The sequence below is a fragment of the Nanorana parkeri genome, unplaced genomic scaffold, assembly GCF_000935625.1.
Source record: "Nanorana parkeri isolate BGI_ZX_2015 unplaced genomic scaffold, ASM93562v1 scaffold1335, whole genome shotgun sequence".
Classification (NCBI taxonomy): Eukaryota; Metazoa; Chordata; class Amphibia; order Anura; family Dicroglossidae; genus Nanorana; species Nanorana parkeri.
Window position 1 is genome coordinate 352,509 of NW_017307603.1, and position 18,157 is coordinate 370,665.

Genomic DNA, 18,157 nt, shown 5'->3' on the forward strand with positions numbered 1-18,157 from the left:
TGCCCGCCCCACACTTAAAATAATAAATTCCCCCCTGTTCTCTGCCACCCCATCCCAAAAAAAAAATACATTCCCCCTGTTGTCTGTCTCCCTACACAAAATAATTTACTCTCCCCTCGTTCCTCGCCCCCCACACAAAATAAAATATAGAGCCCCCTCATCTGCTTGCCTTTTTGTAGGGAGGAGGCACGATCCCTGGTGATCCAGTGGTGATTAGTAAGGTGTGTTGCAGACCTTACTAATCCACAGAGCCAGCACAGCCAGGAGAAGCTGGTCAGGTACGTTGTCCATGACCGCGTGCCCGACTGAATTTCCACTCGCCAAATGCAAGCAGGCGAGTGGAAATTTTGAGCCCTGTACTAGAGGATGCATACTATACAATGAGGCGGTTATGTCGAATATTTAACATCAGATATAAAAACATATTACTTTAGTGCCCTTTGCAAAAAACACAAACGAAGAAAATGCTTCAGGAATACATACCTGAAAGCCAGTATACAACTGGACATTTGGAAGTTTCAGCTTTAGGGGGTAAATAGATGGCAAATCTCATTTTACACTTGAGTTCCGTGCTATTTGGAAGAAGCATATTGGTAAGAATTAATATATATCCTTTCCAAGGACCTTCAACTATGCTGAAAAAAGTCTGAGGAACATTTGCTTCTATGTTATCACAAATAATAGAATGTATACATTTACACCTTACCAAGAACAGAACCCAAAGAAGTTCTGAAATCTCAAACTTGGACTAGATGTGTAGTGTCTTAAATATATGAAATATAGAGCATAAATAATAACTAATCCAAGAGTACACAAAAGAAAAAAGGGATATTTACAAGCTAATTTGATATTTATAGGACAGCTTTTTAATCTAGTAAAGCCATGATTTTTCTCACTGGCATAAGATTTAGGACAAACGGAAATGTAATTTCATCATACTGTAGAAAACTACGGCCGTGTGCATACAGGCTATTGCATTAGAACTGCTTTTCTCCCCATACAAGTCAATCGGAATGCAAAAGTGTCTTGATGCGGCTTAAAAGGAAGTCATATGAAGGTCAGAGGCACCAGTGATGGAGCCAAGAAGCATCTAAAACGGATTTCAAATGCAAGATGAATGCACCTAAAAGCATGTTCCATTTACCTATCTACACAAGCCCTTAGGATTGCCATTTACAGTATATACCCCTAGGAATGATAATGGATGCCTTGGTCCTTAAGATGCACTCAGTATTGAGTATAGGCAGTGTATAACTTCTTTCTGTTTCTATTGCTATGAAGAAGTAGTAAGGATCCAGAACTATGAAAGCACTGCTATGAATAGGTCATAGGAGGTGCCGATAATTCCTGTAAGCACAGGTAATAGTCACTCATTCTAAAACAGCAATTTTGTCAGTCATCTGCTGGTTTTAGATGATACTTTTGTAGCAATTTTAACCAGCTTTCATATGCAAAAACAATGCACCATGTTTCTATATTCATATCTATGAGGCAGGTATAGTGGAAGGTTAAATGTATTTGCAATGTGTATGGCTACTGTACACAGCTCATAAGCTGCAACTCCCTTCCAGTGTAATGCGTCTGTAAAAATGTTAAAAACACAGATACTGCTTAAAGTGACATTAAACCCTCAGATGTTTTAGCATAAAACAATACTGTAATGTGTTCCTTACTGTAATCCATGGTTGTTTCCCTTCTCTTTGCTGCTCTTCCTTTTAAATCTGTATCTGTTCTCATGCTGGGCAGAACTTCTGTTTTGCAGCAGACTGCCTTGTCTCTGAAATGGATACATGGTGTCTGTGTGAAGGTTCATAACCTGAGCCAGCACTACAGGAAGAGGCAGTCAGCTGCAAAGGAAAGTTCTCCCCAAGCATGAGAAGACATGAGGATTTAAAAGGAAGAGCAGCAAAGAGAAGGGAAACAACCATGGATTACAGTAAGGCACACATTACAGTATTGGTTTATGTTAAAAAAATCTGAGGGTTTAATGTCACTTTAAGCTGTTTGAATAGTATAACATAAGCTTGGTCACGAGTCTAATATGTTAAAGTACAATGAGGGGAATTTATCAAAACTGGAGCAGTTGCCCATGGCAACCAATCAGCTTCTCTCTTCAGTTAAGATTTTAAAATGAAAGATAGTAGCTGATTGGTTGCCATGCACAGCTGCTCCAGATTTTGTCTGGATGCTCAAAAGATGAAGAATGTGAACATATTTACCTGTCATGTTCAAAGACTTTCTGGTAACCCTCAAAGCATTTATTGCTGGAAATCTGTTTCAGTGCCATATTCTGGTGGAAATATATACACTATGTTAAAAGGTAAGCACACCACAGATGAATCTACATATTGTATTATAGGAAATATCCCAAATATACAAGGATTACTAAAAGGTTAGTGCAGAAATGATATTCAACTATTACAAGTGATGGGGACCCACACTAAGTATGAAAACCATCTGCACCAGAAGAATTGTTTTAATACATTTTGAATTGCATAGTCTTGCTTGGCTTCATGTATACAAAAACTGCATATATTACATAGGTGCTGAGCATCTGTTGAGAAACAAGTGAGAGCAAACATAAAAATGGAAAACAGTTACAGGTTTAGGACACAATCAAATTATAAAGAAAACTACCTGCAGTAAGTGCTGTATTTCGATGTGCTGATACTTTTATGGTCGGTATAAACTAGAAGAACCAACAAAAAGAACAATAATGAAAACAACGTATAACTGTTTGGATGTCATAATAACAGTTTATGCTGATCATCTAACAGTTTTAAACAATATTACTGAATTGCAATAAATGTGAATGAAATGGAAAAACATGCATAAAAAACATAACACGGAGCACAATGCGTCTGACCATTGCAATTAGGATGAAATGCGATGAGTTGGACAAGCAGTTTATTCCGGTCAATAAAATATCATCCCCCTAAGAATTGTTTTGCTTTAAAAAGGAGAACTATGAGGTGAGTGCTTTTCAGTCACCTCATAGTTCTAGCCGACCTGTGACAATGAGAATGTCACAGGTCGGCTCAGTAGATCGGGAGGTGAGCGAACACATACCGGCGTGCGCTCACCTCTCGATCCTGTCACGGCTCTCTGCCGTGACAGGGGAGGGGCTGGATTCCCCCCTCCTCCAGCGCTGAGTGGCGGAGCGGACGGGGGAGGGGGCGGGTACACCTGGCTCTGCCTCTAGATAGGCAGAGCCAGCTGTCAACTCACCCAGCTGGGCGGATCCAGACATAATTGTCGGGATCCGCTTCAGCTGCGGTGTCTCAGTATACCGCGAGCTGTAAACTGCCCAATAAAAAGCTCATGTACGTTTTCAAGCATCAGGCCATAGGAATGAATGGGATTTCTTGTTTTGAGTGTTTTGTTGAACATAGTTTTACACGACAAAACGCCTAGGTGTGAAGATGATGTCGCCTAAGTTGGAGGTGATGTCTCCTCTACCTTTTCTGCATAATTCTAGGAAAGCTACAATATTATTGCCAAAGCAGACTTCTTCAGCCTCCTATTCCCTCATCTTTAATCACCCAAAACGGGTCAACAAGAACATAAACTATTAGGTCAAAAGTATGAATGTTTTGGATCCTTCCTTCAGTGCCATCAGGGTACCCTCTTCTTGCCCAGGAAAAAACAGCTACGAGTGACAGTATCCAAGATGGTGCGAGTACGTGGATAAGGAAATCTGTCAGAGCAGCTTGAGGAAATTGTGTGCACAGAGGGTGGTAAGCGCAAAAGTTCATGTCCGATAGTGAAATTACAGCTAAAGCTCTCTAAATTTACCTTCAAGTACCTGCTTCCAGGGCTGCAGGTACTTTGGGTGAACATTCAGTCTTAAAAAAAACCCACGGTAATAGGACAGCAGGCAAAATCATGCACCAGGTTATGCCTCTATAGTTTCATTGTACCTATGCAAAGCCATGCTTCATGAAAATAAGGACACCGGCACTCCCCACACCTTCCAAGTGACAATACATGGGCCCATCGTTAGGTCATGCACCGATCTTCCAGAATCCAGTACTTGCACAGACACTCTGGGGGTGCAGTGCACAGGGAAGCTAAAGCTGTGTCCTGCCACCTTATGATCCCAGTAAACTGTCACTTTATAAACTTTTACTTGGCACAAGCGCTGTTAGATGAACAGATGATGCCAGGTGTGAAAGGGGGCTTAGGGACAACCTTGCATTCACAGACTATTAGCAATGCATGCATCTGGCTTACTGCCGTGTTCAATCTTAATCATAAATGTCATTGTGAATAATCCAATCAGGGCTCGTTCACACTAAAACCAGTGCGGGCTGGTGTCCATTGTGTAGGGGTGCTGTGATATGTTGTTACAAAGCATCTTCCTGTTTACTTTTATAAAACTTTATTGAAGTGCCACAAGATGACACAATTTAGAAGTGACACCAAAACCTTTTTTTAGTTTTGGGTATAACTGCCAAAAAAAAGCTCATGTACGTTTTCAAGCATCAGGCCATAGGAATGAATGGGATTTCTTGTTTTGAGTGTTTTGTTGAACATAGTTTTACACGACAAAACGCCTAGGTGTGAAGATGATGTCGCCTAAGTTGGAGGTGATGTCTCCTCTACCTTTTCTGCATAATTCTAGTAAAGCTACAATATTATTGTCAAAGCAGACTTCTTCAGCCTCTTATTCCCTCCTCTTAGAACCACTTGCTGACCGCGGTGTTAGACCCCCTTCCTGTCCAGGCCATTTTTCAGTATTCAGCGCTGCGATACTTTGACTGACATTTATTCCGTCATGCAACGCTGTACTGAAATTAATTTTATACAATTTTTTGGGGACAGATAGAGCTTTATTTTGGTGGTATTTAATCACCACTGCGGGTTTAATTTTTTACTATACTTAGGAAATATTACTGAACATTTTGAACATTTTTTTTACATAATGTTAGGAAACAATTATTAATAACCAGTTTTTTGGTAAAATATAAAAGACGGGGTCACGTCAGGTAAATAGACACCAAACATGTCAAGCTTTAAAATTGCGCGCACCCGCTTTTGCCACTCATCAGTTTAGTGTTATCAGTGATTGATGGGCCTAGAATTATTGCTCTCACTGCGACGTTCGTGGCGATATGTAACATGTGCGGCGTAATGGGCGCAATCGTCTTTTTTGCACGTATGCGCCCCCAACCCATACATGTATGTATGGGTGGGGACTTTAAAAAAAAATTTTGTTTTTTTATTCTTTGTGTAACTTTAAATTTTTTTTGGGGAAACTATTTTTTATTTCCTATTTTTTTTCACTAAACTTTATTGCTATCACATAGGGGGCTAATAAAACCCACCTATGTGATAGCAAAATATGTGACAGGTCCTCTTTATGGAGACATCAGGGGTCTCCAAGACCCCTAATGTCACCTAGGACCCCCCAAAAGAAGCTGATGAAGCACAGATCTGCTCCATCAGCTTCTTTCCAGCTTCTGAATCTTGAGAGTGAAAAGAATGCGGAAGTGATGTATTATACAACACTTCCGCATTCTTGCAGCGGAGAGGGGACCGGAGGGAGCTTGTGTACTGATCTCCCTCCGATCCCCTGTGACACAGGCACCATGCTGATCCAGGGCTCGCACCGGGCACAGCGGAGCCATGGAACAGCGGGACAACAACGGGGGAGAAGCGGACCACGGAGGGGGGGTTGGCACCGATCGTTACCCAATACAAGTGATCCGTCGGCTCTATAGACGGCGGATTGCTTGTATGTTAACGGGTATCATTGCCTGTTTTTAAATATCGGGCAGCGCGCACGAGGGGGAAGGTGTCTGATCTACAGAGCTCCCGGCCGGCCATTTTTTTAAAACGTCTGGCCAGGAGGTAGTTAAGCTGACCCCAGTCAGCTTTTTTTGCCATCTGTGTCCCATTGGGGAGATTTTCCTTCACTTCTTGTCCGATAGCCACAACATGACGTGAGAGGAGATCTTTCCAAAGTGAGGGGAAACCCTTGTGATCAGCTGAGTCACCCAGAACTAGTGTACGCAGTGGAAGAGTTCCTGACAAGTGTTGTAATCCCTCTTCACTCTATCCAAGACTGAAAAAGGTTTTGGCATTAGTCGCACTTTAATTTAAAGAACTATGAGGTGAGTGAAAATCACTCATCCTCATAGCTCGAGCCGACGTGTGACAATGAAACTGTCACACGTCGGCTCAATAGATGGGAAAGTGAGTGAACACATACCGGCGCTTCTCGATCATCTCCTTGCAGAGAGCAGTGACTGTCAGCCACAGCTCCCTGCATGGATCCCCCCCAATAAAAAGTACATTTTTGTTAATAGTTAAGGTACTTGAATGTATTTTTAAGATTTAACTCCTGCGTTTAGTGTCACTTTAATCTCCAATTCACACCTGAGTCTTCTATTCCATGTGAAGCAGCACAACGCTCAACATGAAGAATCCCATTCATTTTAGTGTTGCCTGAAAAAAACACATGCGCTTTATTCATGAAGAATGGTGTCCCCATAGACTTGAACGGGAGCACCCAAAATACACAAGACACGTTTCTCATGATTTCACACCTAAGCTCTCCTCCTCCTGGTATCTAGGTTTTTATTGGCTCAAATAAAAACTGGTGAAGCTTGGACAACGCACAAATAAATTTTCACAAACGCCTAAAAACACTCATGGGGGCCGACCTGGGCCAAGTGACAGCGGCTAAGTATAGATGTGCGACCCTCCTGGATCCCGACTCTACAACACTGACACTGCCCTCTGTACTGATCACATGTCTGACACCACAGTACTGGCAGAGTGGGTCACAGGTTACCATCCTGTCACCAACATGTCAGCATATAGTGACACCGGGCACGCTGGGATTTATAGTGCCACAATACAGCCTCATATTCCTGTGCACTCACTCACACGTATTGCATTACTGTAGCAATGTGCGCCAGAAGTATTTTACTAACAAACAGACTCAGCGGTGCATCGTGGAGGAATGCTGGTGTACAATGAGCACACGGTAACGGTCTCATGTCTGGACGTTCCTCCATACACTGCCTATAGAACACACTCCCTCCCGCCTCACCTGGAGCACACAACTCCACAGCCCGACTGTCATCAACGAGACCAGCAAGCAGAGTGCAGCCAGCTTCCAGGCTGCGGTGTACGAAGTCCACAGTGACCTCTGCAGGTTGGGAGGAGAGTCTACCACGGCGAGCGGCCAGAAGGGTACAGCGCCAGAGGCGTCATGTGACTTCTTATGCTGGGAACTTTTAGATGTCGGGGAGCCTTGGGTTGTGGGCGTGGCAATAGGAGGAGCCAATAGTAGACCAGGCACATTTGGGGCAATTTATCAAAACGGGAGCAGACATAATCTGGAGCAGTTGCCCATGGCAACCAATCAGCTTCTCTCTGCAATTTGCCTAGGTAACATTTGAAAATGAGAGAGAGAAGCTGATTGGCTGCAGTGCAAATCTGCTCCAGATTTTGTCTGCTCCAGTTTTGATAAATTCCCTCCATTGCGTCACTATCCCATAGACTGACTTCGTTTGAAACAGTGCAACGTTGTCACGTCCCCAGACTCCAACAGGTTGTAGTACTCGTGTGTTTCTTTGTTTGTTTTATCAAATTATAAAGCGCTGTGATACAAATAATAACTATAAAGTACTACAATGCCATCAATATCAAAGCTAGCAGTGCAAAATATTCATCAATAATCGTGTGCAAAGTTGCCATTAAAGTGCAGTCAGTTTACAACTAACTAATCTGTGTCCCCATGTGTTACTTTGTTTTGCCTGAAGAAGGAACCGTTGTGCGTTCCATTGTGAGATCTGATTGGATGTCAATAAACAAGTTCTGACATTTTTGGAACCCAGGAGTGCTTATTCATTACCCGTGTGTTAATCACGCAAATGTCTTTACATACTACACTGCATGCACAATTATTAGGCAAGTTGTATTTTTGAGGATTCATTTCATTATTGAACAATTACAGTGCACTCGGTCAATCCACAATCCTAATAGACCTCAACCCTGAATGTTTAAGAAAGTAAAAGTGAGGTTGTGGCTTTCTTAGGAGAACATTTATGTGTGCACACTTATTGGGCAACTATTACTGTGCAGGATTATTATGCAACTAAATGGAAAACAAACATGTTCCCATCTCACTTGTTTATTTTTATCTGCTAAAGTGAGAATAATAAACAAACAACTCAAAATTTACAAATAAACATTTCTGACATTTTCAAAACAAAATCAGTGACCAATGTAGCCCCCCTTCTTCTCAATAACAGTCATCAGCCTTCCATCCATGGAGTCTGTCAGTTTCTTCATCTGTTGACGACCAGCTTTTTGTGCAGCAGCAACCATAGCCTCCCAGACACTGTTCAGAGAGGTGTAATGTTTTCCTTCACCGTAAATCTCCCGTTTAAGAAGAGCCCACAAGTTCTCAATAGGGTTTAGGTCACGTGAGGAACGGGGCCATGTCATTATTCTGTCATCTTTAAGGCCTGTACTGGCTAGCCACGCAGTGGAGTACTTCGATGCATGCGATGGAGCATTGTCCTCCATAAATATCATGGTCTTCTTGAAAGATGCAGACTTTTTCCTGTACCACTGCTTGAAGAAAGTGTCTTCTAAACTGGCAGTAGGTTTGAGGGTTGATTTTGAGTCCATGCTCAGCATGTTCGACTGAGCCGAAGTGAAGAAGGTGTTCCACTCAACATTGGATCAGTTGAGCCAAACTTTGGGCAGCTCACTCGCTGCCGTTCGCCCCTATTTTCAAAGGGGCCAAACAGCAGTGAGTGAATAGTCGAATGCCGCCCAACGGCATTCAGCTTAGTTATTCTGCTTGCTACCTACGAGTAGCGAGCACAAAAAAAAAACTTGTTAATAAAAGGGAAAAAAACCAGCATGGGGTCCCCGTAGGGGAAAAACCCCAGCGTAGGTCTGGTAGGAATTCCCCCCCACCCCCCGAAAAATGGGGGGAAAAACATGGCCCCCCCTAAACTTCCCAACCAGTGCGAGCACAGGCCTGGCAGGGCAGGAAAGGGGGGGACGAGCGAGTGCACCCCCCCTCCCTGCTATACCAGGCCACCAGCCCCTCGGTATTGGAGGGTGCTTTTCCAGGGTCCCCCCTGGAAAAGCACCTTGTCCCTGTGCCGATGGGGACAAGGGTCTCTTCCCCACAACCCTCCCCCGGTGGTTGTGGGCGTCTGCGGGCAGGGGGGCTTATTTGCGTCGGGGTACCCCTTTTAATAAAGGAGGAACCCAGATGCTGCCCCCCCTTGTGAATGAATAAGGCGTACTTGTACCCTTACTTATTCACCAACGGGTTAAATAAAGTTGTAAATGCAAAGACCACGCTTTTGAAAAAGTCCTTTCATTGAAAAAAACAACACAACATTTTTTGACAGTTCCTTTATTGAAACCCCTCCCCCCCCAAAAAACCCTAAGTAATCCACGTCAATCACGGCGTCCAACACTGTTAATGACTATGCCAACTCGCTGAAATAAAAAAAAGCCCTGACGCCCTTCGACCCATCCACATCTGCCGAACACACACTGCTAGATGACAGCTACCGTCCAAATGTAAACAACTAGGCGGTGCTAGCGGTGCCATCACCAGTGGCTTCTCTGCCCTCAATCTCCTCCCTCGCAAACAGGAAGTTCAGACGGAGGATCACTTCGGTAATGGCGATAAGCGACGCTGACAGGTAAGTGTGGAGGGGGACAGGGGTCTCAAAAAGGTGCTGGATGTTTTTTTTTTACCATGGTACAGATAATGTATTAGGGTAAAAAACGTCAAACCTTTAGTAATCCTTTAGGGTATAAGAGGATGATACAGAAGGCAGAAGAACTTCCTATGTTCTATTAAAGTGAAAGGGAGAATACAAAAGGCTGAAGAGCTTACAGTCTATTAAGGTAAAGGGAGGATACAGAAGGCAGAGTAGCTGTAGGAAATACTAACTGCTCCAAGGAAGGGGTGAGGAGGGGTAACAATGGCCACATTTTATTGACATGATTGAAGTAGTACGAAACTCTCAAACTTTTTTTGAATAATGAATGTAGATCAAGCAAATATACATTGCCCAGCAAAGTATTTGCCCAAACACTTGCAATCATCATGTTTCCAAACAGCTGTCTCCAACTCTCTCAGCTCAGCTTCCCTGAACTTCCTGGCCAGTAAAAGATCACAAGGGATAGCACAGACTCCAGCATCTCTCCATCTACTAGCATGGAGAAGGGAGGAAAGAAGAGTTGCGAGCATGGGAGCGGCTTGCCTGGCTGTGTATGCGGAGACACACACAGCTTACTAGCACACACAAGAGTGGCTCCATAGGATCCTGCAAGGTAAAGGAGCCACCCTAAAACAAGATATTAGGGCCAGATCTCAGGGAACCAGCTGATTCAGCAGGAAGCTAAAACGTTTAAACATCAAGGAGTAGCATCCATTGTAACTGATTTAATCAGCATTTAAAATAGCTTAAAAACATTTTGACATTAAAGGAGCACTATGGGGTTAAGGCTTTTCCCCATAGTTCTCCTTAGGGTAACGGGAGGACACAAACTAGCGTCCTCCCATCACCCTAGGCTCAGTATACCGCCAGCTGCTGCTCGCGGTATACTGAAACGCCGCAGCTGAAGCGGATCCCAACAATTGTGCCGGGATCCGCCCAGCTGCGTGACTGACAGCTGGCTCTGCCTATCTAGAGGCAGAGCCAGCTGTACCCGCCCCCTCCCCCGTCCGTTCCGCCAGTCAGCGCTGGCGGATCGGAGCGGGGAGGGGGAATCCAGCCCCTCCCCTGTCACGGCAGAGAGCCGTGACAGGAACGAGAGGTGAGCGAACGCCGGTATGTGTTCGCTCACCTCCCGATCTACTGAGCCGACCTGTGACAGTCTCATTGTCGCAGGTCGGCTAAAACTATGAGGTGAATGAAAAGCACTCACCTCATAGTTCTCCTTTAATATCACCTTAATAAAGAAACTTTGCAGAAACTGCTATGATACCACTGGCAGTGTTATAGTTTGATACATCCTCTGTCATTGTCACTATGGATGGACAGGTTGATCTGCATGCAAATGTGGAAACAAATAGAAATAAAGGTTTGAAATAAGGAAAGGAATAAATAAACAGTATGCTATCACTACAGTACTCACTACATACAGTTATCAAAATACGACACTTTTCATGAAAGTGACCCTCTAATACAGATATACTTGCTTGTCAATTCATTTGTGGCAATTGCCAGTGTAATACAAAGTCAGTCTCACCTTCAAAATAACTGTTTTGTTGCTGTATTACAACTTAACTGACCATGCTTAATGCTTGAAAATCTGTCGTTTCAAGAAGTGCTATAACCATGGTGACTTCAATATTGAGCTCTTTGCTGGAGAGTGTTCTTGAAGAAATCATAATCTTCAAAAGACAAAAATGGCACACACAAGGTCCCACGCTTAATTGAGCTGCCACTATACATTTACACAAACATCCTTTACCTTCCAGTTCAATTTGCTCAACCATCTCTCATTCAGAGAAATAATGACAAAGGCCCGTCTGTTCCAACCACTTTGATGTCACCTCTTTTTCTCAAAACAAGTGAACGTGTTTTTTACTGTGCTTTGAAAATGCCATCCTACAACACTATTGGAGGTCCCTGCTGTTGTCACTATCAATAAATAGAGATACAGCAAACTAATAAAATTGATGACTATTGTTTCATTTTACAATTCATCTCTCAACACATTTATTGTTCAATCAATAATGAATTGAACGAAATGCTGAGAGCATAGCGGTATTTTCTGTAAATCTTTGCAATCTGCATTATAAGCGTGATCTGTTGTAATAGCTTCCGCTTTTATGTTCTCAATAACAGTATTTACTAGGTCCGTACAAAAATATCTATTTGCAATGAGTATACTACAAGCATCCTTCTGTTACAACTTGATATTCTGTAAACACAGTAGCATAGTAAGGGGAACATGTCTGTGAAGGTTCTCATTCATCCATGTCATGGTATATCTGTAAAAAATAAGTCAAGTCAACTGGACTTGCTGCATTTTTCTTGAAGACGTTTCACTTGTCATCCAACCAGCTTCCTCAATTCAGAATGACTTGTACAAGAATTCTCTGGTAAGGGGAACGTTTTTCTTGGATTCATGGATGAAGTCATGGATTCACTTTTCTGTTGCAAATCACAGTTTTTTGGCCAACACACTTGTTTGCCATAGTTATCAAAGAGTTTTTGAGAGTCTTTTGAGTCTTGGATCCCAAACAGGAGTTGCATTTTAAAAGAGAACTATGGCTAAACCTTTTTTTTGGCTATAGTTCTCTTTTGGGCGACAGCAGTACATTTAATAATGTCCTCATGTGACCCAAAGTCAGCATATAGGGCAACTGCCGTGCCTGCTATATGTTGACAGTGCAGAAATGTGGTGCAGCTGGAAAAGTGGGTCATGACCCCATGTTCAGTGAGTCACCGCATGCCTTCCACTGCACTAGGTAAGATGCTCCGCCATAGCACAGTACTGTCAGTTTTTGTGCTGAGCAGCCATTCAAAATATGCTGCCTGGCGCCAATGGTTAGCTTGAGGTGGGGTGGGCTGTAGGTATGGCCGCGAGGGAGCTCCATCCATACGTGCATTGTGCACAGCTCCTTGCATGACTGGAGTGACGTTACATTCTGGCTCCCGGCACCTCTACAGAGAGTGCAAGAGAGCTGGACAAGAAATGCACATATGGATGGAGCTCCGTCACAGTAAAACAACCTACACTGAACCCCTAAAACATTTTTGGAGTGTGTATGTGTGTGTGAGAATGTCTGTGAGTGTGTGAGATTGTGTCAGTGGTTGTTGTGTATGTCAGTGTTTTATTCGCAAACTACCATGCATCTGCACCTACTGTTCAATCTGGTGCGGTGCATTCATTTGAATGGCACACCAAACACACCTTCAGCCCACACTTTGATCAATTGCACCGGAACATGTAGTACTGCAATGCCGTGTGTTCCAGTGTGGTGCGACTTGGGTCGTGACTTAATGACCAAGGACAAATGTGGGTCCTGAGGTTATACAGGTTGAGAAGCACTGCCCCAGACAAAGCAAGTATTTAACCCTTGCAGTCCAGGAAAGAGGTGCCCCACTCAGGGGCGTAACTAGAAATCACAGGGCCCGTAGCAAAATTTTGTATGGGGCTCCGTGGTTTCTAGCTGTACCCCATGCAGAGCCCACTCGAGATCCCACCTGAGGGTAAACCTGCAGAGCCCACCATAGTCTCTCTATGGTGGGCTCTGCAGGGACACTGCAAGGTTAGTTTTTTAGAGCTGCCTAGAGTTGGGGTTTAATTTTCCCAGCTGATTTCTGCTGTTTGTCTTCAAAATTCTACCAATCTCCTCCAATGCCACAAACACACATGCTTGAGCAGTCCATGCTTTTCCTATGTCCATGCAATTTCATTAACTTTTTAGAAATCAATTAAATGAAAAAAAGGTTATCTGAGGTCGGATGTTTATAATATAATCTGTGGGTTTTAGTTAAAATATAAAATTTACTATTTGGTTAGCCTTGTAGAGCTTTTTTACACAAAGCAGTGAACTGTGTCTCCAGGTGCAGCTCATTGTTCTGCCCTGAGCATGTAACACATTTCTAGTGATTATGTTCTCTAGACACAGATCACCACTGTAAGCCTTTTCTATTGAGTGGGTAGGCTTTTAAGCAGCTGTACAGCCTCTCTTCATCCCTATGAACGAAAAAAGTTCTGTTATTCAGAGACATTGGTGTTAACAATAAATGAACTTGATGGACATATGCCTTTTTTATCCTCATTAATATATATAGTGTGACAATGGTGTGCCTTTTAGAGGTCAGCCAGGGTACTCACCTATACAGGTTGAGTGGCTCCAAGGAGTATGTTTCATATGGAGAAAACTGGCTTTTCAGTTTTCTGTAGGATTGGTATACCCTGGTCAGGGTCCTGGAAACAAGAGCCTTTGCAGAGATTTGGGTGGCGATAAGCCTCCAACCCTGGGCCCATGTTGCGGTGATGACCAGCGCCTACTGATTGTGCAGCTGTGCACAGTCCTTATAATACGGGTGCTGGCTAGTGTACAGGGCTCCACCTGGGAGACAGAGGCGGCCTTCAAACAAGGGACCAGGAGTGCTCCAAACAGGGCTTAGGGTGGGAGCCAGAGATAGTGCATTTGTGCACCGAGTTGTGTTTGAATACTGTCTTGAGGAGAAACAGATAATGGCCTAAAGCGTGAGGCCATAGCAGCGATGCTGCAAGTGTAGGCCAGGAGCTTAACAAAGAATTTTGTTTTTTGTCAGAGAGATGCTGAACCACCCCTGTGAGGGTAAACGTTTGTGCAACCTAAACTTTATTTTAATAAATATGGGTATGAGCCCTGAGAAGAGAACTTCTAAGTAGATGTGTCCTTAAAGCTCCTACCATTTGAAGCTAGTTCTTACAATAGTAACACTGCAATACTATGTAATGTGACAAATATATAGTCTGACAGTGGAATCCGGAGGGGAGACAATATTCTTGTTGTTCTCCGGCCTACAATGCATCCTCTCGTGTAGATCTAGCATTGGTGTCAGAGAATATGTTAGCATATATCAGAGATGTACAATATGCACCCACAGGGCTCTCCAATCATTCTCCTTTATTACTGTAATAATCTCCTGTTATTACTGAGCATGATAAAATAAAGCAACTGCTACAGGAATTTCTAAATAAAAATAGATTAACTGCACCTTTAAATATAGTATGCGACTCCCCTAAAGCCTATTTACAGGGAATTATTAATAATAAGATTATCAAGATTAAAAAGAAGTCGAGGATACAGGAAGTTGAATTGGCCGAGGCAGCAAGACCGGCAGAGATTAATTATCTCAAATCTCCGATAATTGAAAAGAGGGCTAAATCATCAGGAACTTTCTAAACGTACCTGTTGTACAAAGCAGAGAGAAAGAGGTTTTCCTCTGCACAACCCTACTTCGTGGAAGGAGAGAAGGTTGGACATGTCCTTGCCACTATAGCTCGATCACAAAGAACAACTGGTTATATTGGTCAAAATTTTGTAGGCCAGGAATGCTCGACCTCGAAGTCAGATGAAATTGTCAGCGCTTTTAAGGATTACTATCAAGTCTTACATACTAGTAAGTCCACAAACAATACTGAAGACTTGATAAGTTTTTTAGAGGGGGTGGATCGTCCTAAATTGACAGATTTAGAGAGCAAAGCACTGGGAGCACCTATCATAGAAGAAGAGCTCCGTAATGCCATTAGGGAAACCTAAAAATAGAGCAGCTGGAACGCATGGATTGCCATCTGAAATATATAAAAACTATGACAATGCTCTTATCCCAGAGTTACTGACAGCCTTTAATGAAGCAAGTAAAACGGGGAGGCTGCCAGAGTCAATGGGAGAGGCCATCATCATGGTTATACCAAAGCCCAAGAAAGATCCTAGATATTTGGAATCTTATAGACCAATATCGTTGCTGACAGCAGATATTAAGGCCATTGCTAAGGTATTGACAAAAAGATTATCTAAGGTTATTGGTAAATTAATACACCCAGAACAGGCAGGTTTGATACTTGCTGAACAATATTAGGAGACTGTTTCTTAATTTACAGTTACCCACTATAAATGAGGGAAATAGAGCTATATTGTTGCTAAATGCGGCCAAAGCATTTGATTTCAACGTTTTTATTGGTTTTCAGTACTTATACAGTTCCATTCACAGACCGTAATATCCTTATATAAACATATAATATATGTATCCTAAACAAGCGTTATATCACAATCAATGGTCCTTCAACAGCAACAGGGCTAAAGAATGCTTACCTCTGTCTAATGTGTTAATATATTACCAAAGCCCCCCGCAACATGATTCTAAACCCTCATCATACCTGCTATAAAATGGGGGTCGAATAAATTCAATTTTCTCTCTTGCCATTGTAAGAACCGCTGTTAATCACCCAATCTGTGGGTATTAGATCCCTCTGAATGGGTCGTACAACGCTCCCAGCAAGATGGGAAGTAACTGAAAACACAGTTTCGGTGCAAAATTAAAAGAACCAAAAAAAAAAAAAAGAATATATGAACATATAAAAAAAAGATAAAACAATAAGGCACAATATTGCTAATTTATGGACTTGTGGGTTCCTAGGAAAACACACCATAACTTATCCTGAGGAAACAGACAGGCCGCCTGGAGGATTTGCTATCCCTTGATGCATCAGCCAAGGTTTCGAAACTTCTTCAAAGCTAGTGTAACTGTCTTGCAAAATACTGTAAAGCTTCTCATGGATCATGATGCAATTTAATTTGGTCAAAACCATGGAGAAAGGTACCCTTTCTGATTTCCAGGATCTGGCTATGGTAACTTTTGCTGCTAAAAAAAAAAAGAACAGGAGTTTGCCCTGAGCTCTTGAGATGCCTGGGACCGGTTTGTTCAGTAGAAAATGTTGCGGATCTCTAGGAATATGGAGCTGGAGGATCTCATAGAGCAGGGAAAAAAACATATTCCAGAAGCCAGCCAGTTTTGGGCACTGCCACCCAATGTGGATCATAGAGCCCTGCTGATTACATCCTCTAAAGCATAAGGGGCTCGTCCCAGGGAACATGATTGCCAGTCTAACTGGAACCTGGTACCATCTCGAGAAAACTTTATAATTAGCCTCCGCTAGGGAGACATTGGGGCTTCCCATCCTCAGCCTTGAGACGCACTGTTGCCATTCATCCAACGAGAGGACAACACCTAGGTCAGATTCCCACGCAGCCATATATGTTAACTTCGTAAATGGCCCAGGTAGAGCAGCATATATTGAGGATATCCCCCCCGTTGGTCAGACCCCCGCAGGCACCACCGCTCAAACTGTGTCTTTACCGGGGCCCCACTTTCAGGAATCTGTAGGGATTTCAAGTAGTGGAGTATCTGTCTATACCTGAACATTTCCGATTGCGGCATCTGCAAAATATTTAAGCAATGAGAAAGCGAAATTGGTTTATGCGATATTATAAAATCTGCAATCTGTCCATCCACCATTGACATGCTTTAGACTGTAATCCCGGCGGGAAGCATGGGTTATTGAACAGTGGGGCCAGGGGGGTGTGGGATGAAAAGATCCCCTCCTTAGCCTGAAACCTATCCCATAGGGCCAAAGAATGTGATAAAGTAGGTAAAATATTTTTCGGCCTTAACCTGATAGCCATCCATTTTAATGCTTCCACAGAGGTACTCCTAAGCGCACTGGTCTCTATATTAGCCCAATCGGGGTAGGCTGTCGCGTATTGTAAAGAAAGCAGTTGGAACAGCTGTGCTGCCCTGTAATAATTAAATTTTTTCTTCTGCCCTTGTAGTCAAGAGCAGATTTAACTCAGTTCTTAAGGAACTGGTGGAGAAGGGAGGGTGAAGCCAGATGTTTATGTTGTTGAGTTAGAGATTTTAGCTTCCCCTCCAATTCCATCACATGTTTGGATGTTTGTTTTTTAATTCTAGTCGCCTGTTCTATAAATTTACCCCGAATGGTCGCCTTGTGGGCTGCCCAGACTACCACTGGAGAGATGTTTGGGTCACAATTCTGATCGAAATAAAGAGAGAGTCGCGCCGCTATTTCATCGTTCAGCGATGGTACACTTAATAAAGATTCATTTAGCCTCCACTGAAACGGTTTCTTACAGTAACATGCATGCGCAATGCTTATTATCACTAGAGAATGGTCGGACCAAACCATCTCCTTAATATGAGAGGACGTCACTCGAGGAGCCAAGGCAGGGGAAATAAAAATATGATCTATTCTCGCGTAGGTTCCATGTGCGTAGGAGAAGTGTGTCAAATCCCTTTTTGAAGGGAGTACGTGTGTAGTAATCGAGCGAATTCTAATCCTGCTATACGTCGCCATCTTGCGAGCCTCGCGCACGCGCCTCTAAGCTCTTCTAACTACCAAGTGCCCCGGCCAAAGCATTTGACAGCGTAGAATGGAATTATTTATAGAGAAGTCTGGAAATATAGCTTGGATTAAGCTGCTATATTCCAATGTTAAAGCAAGGGTAAGTGTAAAATGAGAATTATCTGAGCCATTCTCACTTTACAGAGGCACAAGGCTGGGATGCCCTTTATCACCACTGTTATTTGCTATGACATTGGAACCATTAGCAGCACAAAAAAGGGGAATT

The 18,157-nt window shown here is 43.0% G+C and overlaps 1 protein-coding gene across 2 annotated transcripts in view; it reads right to left on the reverse strand.

Moving 5' to 3' along the window:
- Positions 1-7,123, reverse strand: part of ESD (esterase D) — a 20,890-nt gene extending 13,767 nt beyond the window's left edge. Inside the window, exons 1-4 of one of the 2 annotated variants that reach the window (XM_018569438.1) lie at positions 7,061-7,123; positions 2,638-2,689; positions 2,220-2,290; positions 484-572 (exon numbers count right to left, since the gene is read on the reverse strand). In XM_018569438.1, the coding sequence (XP_018424940.1) occupies positions 484-572; positions 2,220-2,287 (157 nt within the window). In that variant the 5' untranslated portion in view covers positions 2,288-2,290; positions 2,638-2,689; positions 7,061-7,123. The remainder of the gene's footprint in view (positions 1-483; positions 573-2,219; positions 2,291-2,637; positions 2,690-7,060) is intronic. The other variant, XM_018569439.1, reaches the window with a different exon arrangement.
- Between the last annotated feature and the right edge of the window lie 11,034 nt (positions 7,124-18,157).